Genomic DNA, 15,578 nt, shown 5'->3' on the forward strand with positions numbered 1-15,578 from the left:
TTTATCCCTGAATGCAAGGATGGTTCAATATATGCAAATCAATAAATGTGATATACCACATTAATAGAATGAAAGATAAAAAAATCATATGATCCTCTCAATAGATGCAGAAAACGCATTTGATAAAATACAACATCATTTCATGACAGAAATGATCAACAAATTAAGTTTAGAAGAAACAGACATTAACACAATAAATGCCATATATAATAAACCCACGGCCAACATCATACTCAATGGTAAAAAGTTAAAAGCTTTTCCTCTAACACTGGGAGCAACCTAAGGGTGCTCATTCTCACCACTCCTATTCAACTAGTACTGGAATTTGTAGCAAGAGTAGTTAGGGAAGAAAAAGAAATAAAAGGCATCCAAGTTGGAAAAGAAGAAGTAAAATTGTCTTTGTTTACAGACAATATAATCTCATATAGAAAAAATCCTGAATGTTCCACCAAAAAGCTGCCAGAACTAATCAACAAATTCAGTGAAGTTGCAGGATAGAAAATCAACATATGGAAATCAGTTGAATTTCTGTACACTAACAACAAAACAACTGAAAAATTTTAAAAATACCATTCCCAATAGCATCAAAATCAATACAATACTTTGGAATAAATTTAATGAAGCAAGAGATGTATAGCCTGAAAACTACAAGACTTTCATGAAAGAACTGTGAGAAGACAAAAACAAAAGCAAAGATATTCTGTGTTCATGGATCAAAAAAAAATGAACTCATAAAGACTTAGATGTAAATCAGAAACCATAAAACACCCAGAAGAAGACACGGGAAAATCCCCTTAACACTGGTCCTGGTAACAACTTTTTGGATATGACACCAAGAGCACTAGCAATAAAGGCAGAAAAATAAAAAGTTGGTCTTCACCAAGCTAAGAAGGTTTTGTACAGCAAAAGAAACAATCAAAAAAATGAAAAGGTAACCTATGGAATGGGAGAAAATATTTTTTAATTATATATCTGATTAAAACCATCTCCAAAATATATAAAGAAGTAGAAGTCAATATCCAAAAATAAATCGTATTGTAAAATGGGCAAAGTAACTGAATAGACTATTTTCAAAGAGGACATACAAATGGCCAACAGGTACATGACAAGGTGTTCAACATCACTAATCATTAGGGAAATGCAAGTCAAAACCAGAATGTGATATTACCTCACACCTGTTAGAATGGCTTTCATCAAAAAGTCAAGAGATAACAAATGTTGGTGAGGATGTGGGGGAAATAGAACATTTGTGGACTGTTGGTGGGAATGTAAATTGGTGCAGCCACTATGAATAACGGTATGGAGATTACTCAGAAAGTTAAAAATAGAACTAGCCTATGATTCTGCAATTCCACTTTCAGTCCACTTCATATCCAAAGGAAATGAAAACAGGATCTCAAAGAGATATCTGTACACCCATGTTCACTGCAGCATTATTCACAATAGGCAAGATACGGAAACAACCTAAAACTCTGCTGGATTGTAGGGGTTCAGAACAAGCCTCCCCATGATGTACCACTTTGGCATGTGGATTATTTTGAGCTAAAGGCAATTGAGACCCTGCAGGCTGAAGAGAAACTACTACCCTTCCCTTAGCTACCTAGAATAATTTAAATTAGGGATTTTTCCCAGAAAAAGAGTTATTATCAGAGATAAATTCTATCTCAGGGCTTCCCTGGTGGTGCAGTGGTTAAGAATCCGCCTGCCAATGCAGGGGACACAGGTTCGATCCCTGGTCTGGGAAGATCCCACATGCCGTGGAGCAACTAAGCCCGTGAGCCACAACTACTAAGCCTGTGCTCTAGAGCACGCGAGCCACAACTACTGAAGCCCGCGCACCTAGAGCCCATGCTCTGCAACAGGAGAAGCCACTGCAATGAGAAGCTCACGCACCACAACGAAGAGGAGCCCCAGCTCTCCACAGCTAGAGCAAGCCCGCTCGCACAGCAATGAAGACCCAACGCAGCCAAAACTTAATTAATTAATTTTAAAAAATAATTTTTAAAAAATTTGATTGTATTTTATAAAAAAAAAATACTATCTAACTGGCCCTATCTGTATGACAGGGCAAATATCTAATTACCAAACATCTGCTCTTCTTATTGTCCTGTGAATGACCCTGCTGTCCTTGAAAGCCCCAGGCCCCTATCCCATTCCTTAGCTCAGGATGTCATATACAACTCATTTTACCTTTCTGTCTCTGAACCTCTTATGTATGGGGATCTCTGACTCTCTCATGTATGTGGAGTTCTCATATGTATGAATTAAAATTTTATATCTCCAGTTAAGCCGTCTTATGTCATTTTAATTATTTGACCTGGTGAAAGAACCAGAGAAGGTAAGGGGGATGGGAAGCTTACCCCTTCCTGATAGGATGAATGGGCAAAGAAAATATGAGATATGAATATTATTCAGTCATGAGAAAGAAGGAAATCCTCCCATTTGCAACAACATGGATAAAGCTTGTAGGCATTATGCTAAGTGAAATAAGTCATACGGGGAAAGACAATATGATATCACTTATATGTGGAATCTAATTGAACTCAGAGAAACAAAGAGTAGAGCAATAGTTAGCACAGGCTGCAAGGTGGGAAGAATGGGGAGATGTTCATCAAAGGTTACAAACTCCCAGTTATAAGATGAATAAGCTCTTGGAATCTAATGCACAGCATGATGTTTATACTTAATAATACCATATTATATACTTGGAAGTTGCTAAGAGAGTAGATCTTAAATGTTCTCACCATGAAAAAGAAATGGTAATTATGTGACATAACGGAAGTTCAGCTAACACTATGGAGGTAATGATTCTGAAATATATAAAAGTACCAAATCAATACGTTGTACAACTAAAACTTACACAATGTTATATGTCAATTGTATCTCAATAAAGCGGGTGGTTGAGGAGACTTAAACTTACCTGAAACTATAAACCTACTAGAAGAAAACAGAGAGAGAAAGCTCTTGGACATTAATCTGGGCAACAGTAGGTAAGTGGGACTGCATAAAACTAAAAAACTTCTCAGCAAAGGAAACAATCAACAAAGCAAAAATGAAACCTACAGAATGGGAGAAAATATTAGTAAACCATATATCTGATAAGGGATTAATCTCCAAAATATATGTTACTCATACAGCTCAATAAAAAAGACAAATAATGAGATCTAAAAATAGCACAGGACCTAAATGGACATTTCTTGAAATAAAAGACATACAAATGACCATCAGATATGTGAAAAGGAGCTCAGCATCACTAATCATCAGGGAAATGCAAATCAAAACCACAACTCACAGCTTTTAGGATAGCTGTTATCAAAAAGAAAAAGATAATAAGTATTAACAAGGATGTGGAGAAAAGGAAACTTTTATATACTGTTGGTGGGAATGAAAATTGGTACAGCCATTATGGAAAACAGTAGACAGTCTTCTCAAAAATTTAAATGCACTACCTTATGATCCAGTAAGCCTATTCCTGGGTATATATATGCAATGAATATGTTAAGCAGATGACTGTGGCAATTATTTCACAATGTATATGTATATCAAAACATTATGTTGTACACCTTAAACATATTTTTCTCATTTATACCTTAATAAGCTCAAAAAAAATAAAAATAGAGAGTTAAACAGAAAAAAGAATTTAAATATATATAATTGCCCATTGTCTTGGTAATGTTAATAAAAATACTGAGCACCAACTACATAGATGTTACAACACAATACCTTTTCCATATATGCTCTCACAACGTGCATCAAGATCTTGGCAGCCTCCATCAAAACAAAAAGCTTCTCCTCCTTTACATTTGTGTCCATTGTGTATAGTTATATCAGCCGGACAGCTTCCTGAGCTTCCATTACAAACCTCAGAAACATCACATTCAGGATGCGCAACAGGCCTACATACAGCACCTGCTTGCATAAACTAATAGAAATTAAAACATAAAAATTAAAGCATTATATATAAGATTGTTGTGTTCATCAATATTTATTTTAAAATTGCTCTAATTCTATTTATAGTTTGATGATGTACTTATTCATTAATGTCTCTTACTGTTTTCTTGTTATAAAGCATTATGATAATCATATTGAAAAAAATTGAATGTTATCAACCAAAACAGGAGATAAGACATATGTACAAGGAAAAGGATAACACAAATATGATATAATGAGAGCCCAAGTTTTGTCTGTGCTTTGGTAGAAGGGAGGAATAGTAGTTTTTAGCTTGGGATAATTATTCCTTTGGGGCAAAAATTATGAAATTTAGATAATTTCCAAATAAAATATACTTATTCAAACCACAGTTTTTAAGTATGGAATATCTGTAATTCTGTGAAAATGTGAAACCTAAATAACTGAGAATGAACAGTGGAAAACCAAAGAGTGATTAAAAGAGGTAGGTCAACTACTGAAGTCTTAGAAAAGAAGGAACCCAATTGTAATTCTTCTCCTGAATTATCCTATGGTTAATTAACACTTTCATGTATATTATTCTGAAATTTTTAAAAATTAATTAATTTATTTATTTATTTATTTATGGCTTTGTTGGGTCTTCGTTTCTGTGCAAGGGCTTTCTCTAGTTGCGGCAAGTGGGGGCCACTCTTCATCGCGGTGCGCGGGCCTCTCACTATCGTGGCCTCTCTTGTTGTGGAGCACAGGCTCCAGACGCGCAGGCTCAGTAATTGTGGCTCACGGGCCTAGTTGCTCCGTGGCATGTGGGACATTCCCAGACCAGGGCTCCAACCCGTGTCCCCTGCATTGGCAGGCAGATTCTCAACCACTGCGCCACCAGGGAAGCCCTGAAATATTATATAAAGAATCTTAACTGGGCATTTATCTCATACTTCTTAATTGATGACTTCCAGTTTACACTAAAAAGATTACGGAGGTAAGAATTAACCACGACAAGATTCTAGGAGAAAAATAACATAAAACCGCATCAGTCAAAGGATAGTGAAGAACACAGAACAGTGGCAGATTGTTCAATAGAGGGGTTCTTATGTGACGAATCTGTCACATATATGTTGGAAGAGCTGAAAAGTAAAACAGGGGACAGGAATCAACATCTTCACCATATAAGCTAAAATGTGACATTTAAGTCAAATGATCTTTGTATAACAAATTCCTAGTTTAAATTTTGTGCTAACATGGAGCATTTGAAAAGTGTTACATCTAGTGAGTTTCATTATTTATGCATTTATGGGAAATTGCTGTATCTTTCAGTTACATACTTACAGATACCCATCACAACCCAAAACATAATTTTTATTCACAAAAATATAAATATTGGATAAAATAAATGAAAACAGTCCCTTTTAATGGCGATCTTCTGTATCAAAAAATTCTGTAATACCTCTCAGTCAAGGCTTAAAAACAATAGCATCGTTAGGGAGAATAATGGCATTATAAGGAGACCTCAACATCCAACTATAATTCATAAAATCAGAAACATCACCCCGAATTTAGTCTTTTTTTCTTTACATGAAAGGTCATTTATTTTGACTTACAGCTAAGTGTCTATGTATTCTAAAGTATCCAAGACATAATTCATTATATACTTAGAAGATAGTAATAAACTAAAATCTTACTTGACAATTGTTGCAGCATGATCCTCTATCACATTGTGTATTTGGTTTCAGCACACAAGTTTGAGGATTACAACAGCTATCAGGTCCACATTGCTATAAATGAGTGGAAGGCACAAGTAAAAATACGTCATGGAAGTGATATAAACTTTGTCAGGAGCTGTGCTACAGGGTTTACTTTTTTATTTGCGGGGTAACAATATGCATGCTGTTAACATTTATAGATTTTTGCATCTCTAAACAATTACAATACTAAGGTGCCATTTTTACTTCAGGTCACAACAGAGTAACTGGTACCTTACTAATTCTTATTCAACTAGAAAACTGGGCAAAACATATAAAATAACTTTTTAAAGAAACTGAACAATAGAACAGAGTGTAGAATGGTAGTTACCAGTGCCTGAAAGGTGAGAGGAAAGGGGAGACACTGATCAAAGGGTACAAACTTTCATTTATGAGATGAGTTATTTCTCAGGATCTAATGTACAGCTTGATGACTATAGTTAACAATACTGTACTGCATATTTGAAATTTGCTAAGCAGTAAAAGAAGTATTTTCACCAAACCAAAAAAATGATAACTGTGTGAGATGATGTATATGTTAACTGGTTTGATGCAGCAATCATCTCACAATGTGTGCATATACGAAAACATCACATTGTATAACTGTACACCTTAAATATATACAATTTTTATTTGCTAATCATACCTCAAAAAAGCTGGGGGAAAAAAGGGTGGGTAGACTTTAGACCCACTGTAAAGTTACAGAGAACAGTCCCCAAGACTGTCCTCATTTCTTTCACCAAACTCAAGTTCAGTGGATTCCCAAAACCACCCTCAGGTTTTATAATTTACTGGAAGAACTCATAGAACTCAATGAAAGCTGTTATACTCACAGTTATGGTTTATTATATGGAAAGGATACAAATTAAAATCAGTCAATAGAAAAAGCACTGAGGACAGAACCCAGGAGAAGCATTAAACATGGAGCTTCTACTGCCTTTATGCCATGGAATCACAGCCATATTACTCGCCCAGCACTGATATGTGATGCCTCCTAACTCATTCTATGAGGTCAGTATTAGCCTAATATCAAGCCCAGACAAAGTTAAATTACACATCAATAAATCTATAGATCTCATCAATAAACCTACAGATCAATCAATAAATAGATCTCATAAACATAGATGCAAAAATCCTCAACAAAAAATTAGGAAATTGAATCCAACAATGTATAAAAATAATTATATACTACAACCAAATGGGATTTATCACAAGTATGCAAGGCTGGTTTATTATGCAAACATCCATTAATATAATCCATCATACTGACAGGCTGAAGAATAAAAATCAGTGACCATAACAATTGCTGTAGAAAAAGTACTTGACAAAATCCAAACTCATTTATACAAAATGTTAGCAAACTAGGAGTAGAGGGAACTTCTTCAATTGGTAACATCTAGAAAAAAAATCTGTGGCTAATATCACAGTTATGGTGAGAAACTATAAGCTTTCCTCCTAAAAAAGAAACAAGGCAAGGATGCCCCCTCTCAGCACTCCCTTCAGCATCTTACTGGAAGTCCTAGCTAATGCAATAAGACTAGAAAATGAAGTGAAAATATACAGGTGGGAAAGAAACAAAAACTATTTTTGTCCATAGATTACATGACTGCCTATGTAATGAAAATACCAAATAATTAGCCAAAGAACAATAACAATAAAAGCCTCCTGTGACTAGTAAGCAATTATAGCAAGGTTGCTGGATACAAGGTTAATATACAAAACTCAATTGTTTTCCTTTATACCAACAATGAAAAATAAAAATCTGAAATAAAAAACACAATACCATTTGCATTAGCACCAAAACAATGAAGTACTTGGGAATAGTACTAACAAAATTTTACAGGATCGATATGAGAAAAACTACAAAACTTGATGAAGAAAATCAAAGAAGGTATAAATAAATGGAGAGATAGTCCATGTTCATGGATAGGAAGACTAAATATTGTTAAAATGTCAGTTCTTCACAACTCGATGTAGAGATTCAGTGCAACTACAATAAAAAACCCAGCAATTATTTTGTGGACATAGTCAAACTGATTCTAAAGTTTATATGGAAAGGCAAAAGACTCAGAGTAGACAACCTAATGCTGAGGAAGAGAAGGAAGAAGAAAAAGAAGAGGCGGAAGAGGAAGAGGAGGAGGAAAATTGAAGGACCAAAAATACCCAGCTTCAAAACTTAATAAAAACTATAATAGGGGCAATGTAGTATGCACAAAAAAATAGACAAAGAGCTTAGAACAAAATGGAGACCCCAGAAATAGACCTACATAGAGATAACAAAATCTTTGTTAATGGAGTAAATGCAACTCAATGGAGAATTATCAATAAATGGTGTTGGAACAACTGGGCATTCACAAGGAAAATAAGACTCTAGACACTGACCCTACACCTTTCTCACACATACACACACACACACAAATAATAACTCAAATGGGTCATAAGACTAAAACTAAAATCCAAACTATAAAACTTCTAGGGGCTTAGATTTACGGGGGTAAATCTCCTCTTAAGTGCTCTTCCACAATAAATAAATAGGAAGAATACCAATATTAAACAGATTCTTTCAGAAAGTAGGGGTAAGGGAGCACGTTCCAACTCATTTTATGAGTCCAAAATTACCCTGACACCAAAACCAGAAGAAAAGATTGCAAGAAAAGATAAAACTACAGACAATTCCCTTGTTAAAATAAGTGCCATAATCCTGAACAAAACATTGGCAAATTTTAAATTTATATATATACATATAAATTTATATATATTAAATAACCCAAGTGAGGCTAATCTCAGGACTGCATGATGGCTGGGTTAGCACTCAAAAACCAATGAATTAAATGTATCATATTAATAATAGAATAAAAACAGAAAATTCATATGATCAGCTCAATCGACACAGAAATATTTGGCAATATTCAACACTAATTCTTCATTGAAAATTCTCAGCTAACTAAGATTATACTTAATGGAGAGAAATTAAAAGCATTTCCCCTAAGATCAAGAACACGGCAATAACGCCCTCTCTCAATATGCCTATTCAGTTTAGTACTGGAAGACCTAGCTAGAGCAATTGGTCAAGACAAAAAAAAATTAAAGTCATCCAAATAAAAAGAGAAGAAGTAAAACTGTGGTTATTTGCTGATGATATGATCCTACATTCAGAAAATCTCAAAGAACCAGTCAAAAAACTGTTTGAATTAATCAATGATTTCAGTAAAGTGGCAAGATACAAAATCAACATACAAAAATCAATCATGTTCCTTTACATTAATAATGAAGCATCTGACAGAGAAATTTTTTTAAAAACCCATCCCATTCACAATGGCATGAAAAACAATAAAATATTTAGGAATAATTTTAACCAAGAAAGTGAAAGATCTGCATAATGAAAACAGCAAAACTTTGCTGAAGGAAATCAAAGAAGACATGAAGAAATGGAAAGATACCCCATGTTCATGGATTGGAAGAATTAATATTGTTAAAATGGCTATAGTACCCAAAGCCATCTACAGATTCAACATAATCCCCATAAAAATACCAAAGGTATTCCTCACAGTAATAGAGAAAACAATCCTAAAATTTGTGTGGAAACTCAAGACTCCAAATAGTGATTCTGAGAAGAAAAAAAAAAAAAACTGGAGGTACCATGCTTCTGAATTTGAAAGTAAACTACAAAGCCATAGTAATAAAAACCATATGTGTGTGAAAGCACAAAAGATTCCCAACAGCCAAATCAATCTTGAGAAAGAAGAACAAAGCTGAAAGTATCACACTCCTTCATTTCAAATTACAGCTGGTCCTCCATATCTGTGGGTTCTGAATCCATGCATTCGACCAACCTTAGATTGAAAATATTCAGAAAAACATCCAGAAAGTTCCGAAAAGCAAAACTTAAATTTGCTGCATTCTGGCAACTATTTACATATCATTTACATTTTATTTACAACTATTTACATATCATTTACATTGTATTAGGTATTATAAGTAATCTAGAGATGATTTAAAGTATATGGGAGTATGGGGGTAGGTTATATGCCACTTTATAAAAGGGATTTGACTATCCATGGATTTTGGTATACTTTAAGGGTCCTAGAACCAATCCCCTGTAGATATCAAGGGATGACTGTTTCCTACAAAGCTACAGTAATCAAAACGGTATGTTTTGTTTCCTACAAAGCCACAATAAGCAAAACAGGATGGTACTAGCACAAAAACAGATTCACAGATCAATGGAACAGAACTGAGAGCACAAAAGTAAACCCACACATACACAGACAATAAACTTACAATGAAGGAACAAAGAATATACAATAGAGAAAGGAGAGTCTCTTCAACAACTGGTGTTGGGAAAACTGTACAGTCACATGCAAAAGAAAGAAACTAGACCAATACCTTACACCATACACAAAAATGAACACAAAATGGATTAATCTGAAGATAAGACATGAATCCATAAAATTCCTAGAAGAAAACATAGGCAATAATCTCTCTGATATCAGTCTCAGTAAGGTTTTTGTGGAACCCACTCCAAAGGCAAGAGAAACAAAAGCAAAATAAACAAATGGGACTGTATCAAGCTAAAATTCTTCTTCACAGCAAAGAAAACCATCTCAAAATGAAAAAGCAACTTACTGAATGAAAATATATTTGCAAATCATATATCTGATAAGGGGTTAACATCCAAAATATATAAAGAGCTTATACAACTCAATAACAAAGTACTAAACAACCTGACTAAAAACCGAGCACAGAACCTGAACAGACATTTTTCCAAAGAAAACATATAGATGGCCAACAGGCACATGAAAAGATAATCAACATAACTAATTATTAGGGAAATGCAAATCAAACCACAATGAGATATCACCTCACACCTGTTAGAATAACTATTATCAAAAAGAAAAAATAACAAACGTTGGAGAGGATATGGAAAAAGGGAACCCTAGTACACTGTTAGTGGGACTATAAATCAGTACAGCCACTATGAAAAACAATGGTGATTACTCAAAAAATTAAGAATTGCCATACAACCTAGCTATTCCACTTCTGGTTATTTATCCAAAGAATACAAAAACACTAGTTAGAAAAAATATATGCACTCCTCTGCTTATTGCAGCATTATTTATAACAGCCAAGATGTGGAAACAACCTAAGTGTCCACTGATGGATGAATGGATAAAGAAGACCTAGTATACATACACAGTGGAATACTTACTCATCCATAAAAAGAATGAAATCTTGCCTTTTGCAACATGGACGGACCTGAAGGTATTATGCTAAGTGAAATAAGTCAAATGAAGAAAGACAGATACCATATGATTTCATTCATATCTGAAATCTAAAAACAAAACAAATGAACAAACAAACAAAAATCCACACACACACAAAAGCCAACAAAATAAAACCAAAAAACCTCATAGATGCAGAAATCAGATTAGTGGTTACCAGAAGGGAAGGGGGTTAGGAGGTAAGAGAAACAGGTGAAGGGAGTCAACTATATGGTGATGGATGGTAAGTAGACTTGTGGCGCTGATCACTTTGTAGTGTATACAGATGTTGAATTATAGTGCTGTACACCTGAAACTTATATAATAAAACAAACAAACAAACACCAGTATGGTACTGGGATAAAAATAGACATGTAAACCAATTAAACAGAACAGAAAGCCCAAAACTAAACCACGGCATATATGGTCAACTAATATTCGACAAGGGAGTCAGGAATAACCAATGAGGAAAGGATACTCTCTTCAACAACTGGGAAAACTAGAGAAACACATGCAAAACAATGACAATGACTCCTATCCCACATTACCCGGAAAAATTAACTCAAAGTGGATCAAAGATTTAAACATAAGATCTGAAACTCCTAGAAGAAAATGTAGGGAAAAACCTTATTGATACTAGTCTTGGGTATAAATTTTGGGGTGTGATGCCAAATGGACAAACAACAAAAGAAAAAACAACAAATGGGACATCAAACTCAAAAACTTCTGCACCTCAAAAGAAACAATTATCAAAATGGAAAAAAACAACCTACAGGATGGGAGAAAATTTTTGCAAACCATATATCAGATAAGGGGTTAATATCCAAACTATATAAAGAACTTACTCAATTTGATAACAACAACAAAAAAACACTCCAATTTAAAAATGGGCAGAAGAACGAAATACACATTTTTCTAAAGACACACAGATGGCCAACAGGCACATGAAAAGATGCTCAACATCACTAATCATCAAGAAATGGTAATCAAAACCACTATGAGATACCACTTCACACCTGTCAGAATGGCTATCACCAAGAAGACAAGAGACAACAGGTGCTGGCAAGGATGTGGTGAAAAAGGAAGCCTTATACACTGTTGGTGGGAATGTAAATAGGTCCAACCAATTGGTCCACTATGGAAAACAATATGGAGGTTCCTCAAAAAATTTTAAAAAGACCTACCATATGATCCAGCAATTCCAGTTCTGGGTATATACCCAAAGGAAATGAAAACAGAATTTCAAGGAGATATATGCATTTATCACAATAAATCTTGGCTATTTACAATAGCTAAGATATGGAAACAACCCAAATGCCCATCAATGGATTAATGGATAAAAAAGATTTGGTACACATACACAATGGAATGTTATTCTGCCATGAAAATGGAAGCTATCCTCCCATTTTCAACAACATGTGTGGACCTTGAGCACATTATGCTAGTGAGATAAGTCAAACATAGAAAGACAAGAACTGTGTGATATCACTTATATGTGGAATCTTTAAACCTGTGAAAAACATAGTAAAGTACTGGTTACCAGAGGTTGCGGAGGCAGAGGAGTAAGAGTGATGGTATTTAAGGGTACACACTTGTATCGAGCAATAAATAAACCACAGAGATCTAATGCACAATATAATGAATATAGACATTAATATTGTACTGTAATTATGTAATGTAATAAATATCACTACATCAGCAGTCATATAATATATAAATGTATCACAGTAACACACTGTACAACTTAAGCTTACAATATTACACTTCAAATTTATTCAATTTAAAAAACTCTTAGTTAACTAGAAATAGAAGGAAATTTCCTCAATATGGTAAAGGGCATCTATTTTTTAAAAAAGCTTATAACTAATGTCATATTTAATGGTGAAAGTCAGAAAACTTTCCCCCTAAAAATAAGAACAAAGCAAAGAAGGCCACTCTCAGTACTTCTAATCAACACTAGAATTCAGGAAAGTCCACTGTAATTTTTATACTACTGTTAGTATAAAATTGTTAAATAAGATTGTTAAATTTTATTTGTTAAATTTTAATTGTTAATTGTTACACAACTGTTAATACAATTGTGATACAATTGTTAAATAAATGATACAATTGTTAAATGAAAAATTTAAACACTATCAAAACAAGAAATCTATAGAAGAACTAAAGAAGATCTGAATAAGTGGAGAGATACACAATGTGCATAGAATGGCAGACTTAACATTGGTAAGAAAAGTAATTCCCCCCAAATTGATGTATGAATACAACACAATTCGAATCAAAGTCCCTACATTCACATGCCGGTTCTCCAATTTACATGGAAATAAAATGGTCCTAGAATAGTAAAGCTATTTTGGAAAAGAGGACCAAAGTTGGCTGATTTACACACAATGTTTTCAAGACTTACTGAAAAGTACATTAGTTAAGACAGTGTGGAATTGGCATAAGGACAGACAAATAAACAGAAAAGAATTCAGGGAAAGACGCATATATATGGTCGTTTATTATCATAGGAACAGGTGTTAACTGTTCTCTAAATGTTCAGTGAATTCACCTGTGAAGCCATCTGGTCCTGGACATTTTTTGTTGGTAGTTTTTTAAAATATTATTACTGATTCAATATCATTACTGGCAATTGGTCTGTTCATATTTTCTGTTTCTTCCTGGTTCAGTCTTAGGAGAGTGCACATTTCTAGGAATTTGTACATTTCTTCCACATTGTCCATTTTACTGGCATATAGTTTGAAGTAATCTCTTATGATCCTTTGAATTTCTGTGGTGTTGGTTGTAGCTTCTCCTTTTTCATTTCTGATTTTATTGATTTGGGTTCTCTCTCTCTTTTTCTTGATGAGTCTGGCTAAAGGTTTATCAATTTTCTTTCTCTTTCTCAAAGAACTACCTCTTAGCTTCATTAATCTATTTTTTTGGTCTCTATTTCATTTATTTCTGCTCTGATTATTATTTCTTTGCTTCTACTAACTTTGGGTTTTGTTTTTTCTTTTTTTAGTTACTTTAGGTGTAAGATTAGGTTGTTTATTTGAGATTTTTCTTGTTTCCTGAGGTAAGCTTGTATCACTAAAAAACTTCCCTCATAGTACTGCTTTTGCTTTGTCCCATTGACATGATTTTGGTTCATTGCATTTTGCTTTCATTTGCCTACAGGTATTTTTTAAATTTCCTAATTGATTTCTTCAGTGATACATTGGTTGTTTAGCAGTATATTGTTTAGCCTTGACATATTTCTGTTTTCTGCACTTTTTTTCTTGTAGTTGATTCCTAGTCTCATAGCATTCTAGTCAGAAAAGATGTTGGATATGATTTCAATTTTCTTAAATTTACTGAGACTTGTTTGGTGGTCTAACATGTGATCTACCCTGGAGATGTTACAGGGAACCTGAAACAATGTGTATTCTGTTGCTTTGGTGTGGAATGTTCTATATTTACTTCTATTAATTCCATCTGGTCTGATGTGTCACTTAAGACCAGTCTTTCCTTAATGATTTTCTGTCTGGATGGTCCGTCCATTGATGTAAGTGAGGTGTTAAAGTCCCCTACTATTATTGTGTTACTGTCAATTTCTCCCCTTTTGTCTGTTAATATTCGCTTTATGTATTTAGGTGTTCCTATGTTAAATGCATATATATTTATAAATGTTGCATCTTCTTGGATTGATCCCTTAATCATTATATAACGTCCTTTGTCTTACAGTCTTTGTTTTGAAGTCTCTTTTGTCTGACATAAGTATTGCTACCTCAGCTGTCTTTTGATTTCCATTTGCATGGAATACCTTTTCTGATTCCCTCACTTTCAGTCTGCATGTGTCTTTAGATCTGAAGTGAGTCTCTTGTAGGCAGTATATATATATGGGTCTTATTGTTTTATCCATTCAGCCATTCTGTTTCTTTTGATTGCAGCATTTAGTACAATTATATTTAAAGTAATTATTGGTAGGTATGTACTTACTGCCATTTTGTTAAGTGCAGGATACAAAATCAATATACAGAAATCTGTTGCATTTCTTTACACTAACAATGAATTAACAAAAGAGAAATTAAGAAAACAATCCCATTTAGAATTGCATCAAAAAGAATAAAATATCTAGGAACAAATCTAACTAAGGAGGTAAAAGACCTGTATTTGGAATACCATAAGACACTGATGAAAGAAATTGAAGATGACACAGATGGAAAGCTATACAGTGTTCATAGACTGGCAGAATTAATATTGCTAAAATGGCCACAGTACCCAAGGCAATCTATACATTCAATGCAATTCCTATCAAAATATTAATGGCATTTTTCACAGAGCTATAACAAATAATTCTAACATTTGTATGGAAACATAAAAGAGTCCAAATAGCCAAAGCAATCTGAAGAAAGAAGAACAGAGCCGGAGGTACCATACTCCTTGATTTCAAACTATAGTACAAAGAGACAGTCATCAAAACAGTATGATACAGGCACAAAAACAGCTACATAGATCAATGGAACAGAATAGAGAGTCCAGAAATAAACCCACACACTTATGGCCAATTAATCTTCAACAAAGGAGGCAAGGATATACAATGGGGAAAAGACAATCTCTTTAATAAGTAGTGCTGGAAATCTGGACAGCTACATTAAAAGAATAAAACTGAAACATTTTCTTAAACCATGTATTAAAATAAACTCAAAAT

At 34.0% G+C, this 15,578-nt stretch overlaps 1 protein-coding gene across 1 annotated transcript in view; it reads right to left on the reverse strand.

Annotated features, from left to right (window-relative positions):
* The window catches only part of ADAM32 (ADAM metallopeptidase domain 32), a 176,573-nt gene that overhangs the window by 48,146 nt on the left and 112,849 nt on the right, over nt 1–15,578 (reverse strand). The window contains exons 13-14 of the mRNA XM_036838636.1: nt 5,586–5,678; nt 3,724–3,922 (exon numbers count right to left, since the gene is read on the reverse strand). Coding sequence (XP_036694531.1) covers nt 3,724–3,922; nt 5,586–5,678 — 292 coding nt within the window. The remainder of the gene's footprint in view (nt 1–3,723; nt 3,923–5,585; nt 5,679–15,578) is intronic.

This window comes from Balaenoptera musculus, chromosome 21, assembly GCF_009873245.2.
Source record: "Balaenoptera musculus isolate JJ_BM4_2016_0621 chromosome 21, mBalMus1.pri.v3, whole genome shotgun sequence".
Classification (NCBI taxonomy): Eukaryota; Metazoa; Chordata; class Mammalia; order Artiodactyla; family Balaenopteridae; genus Balaenoptera; species Balaenoptera musculus.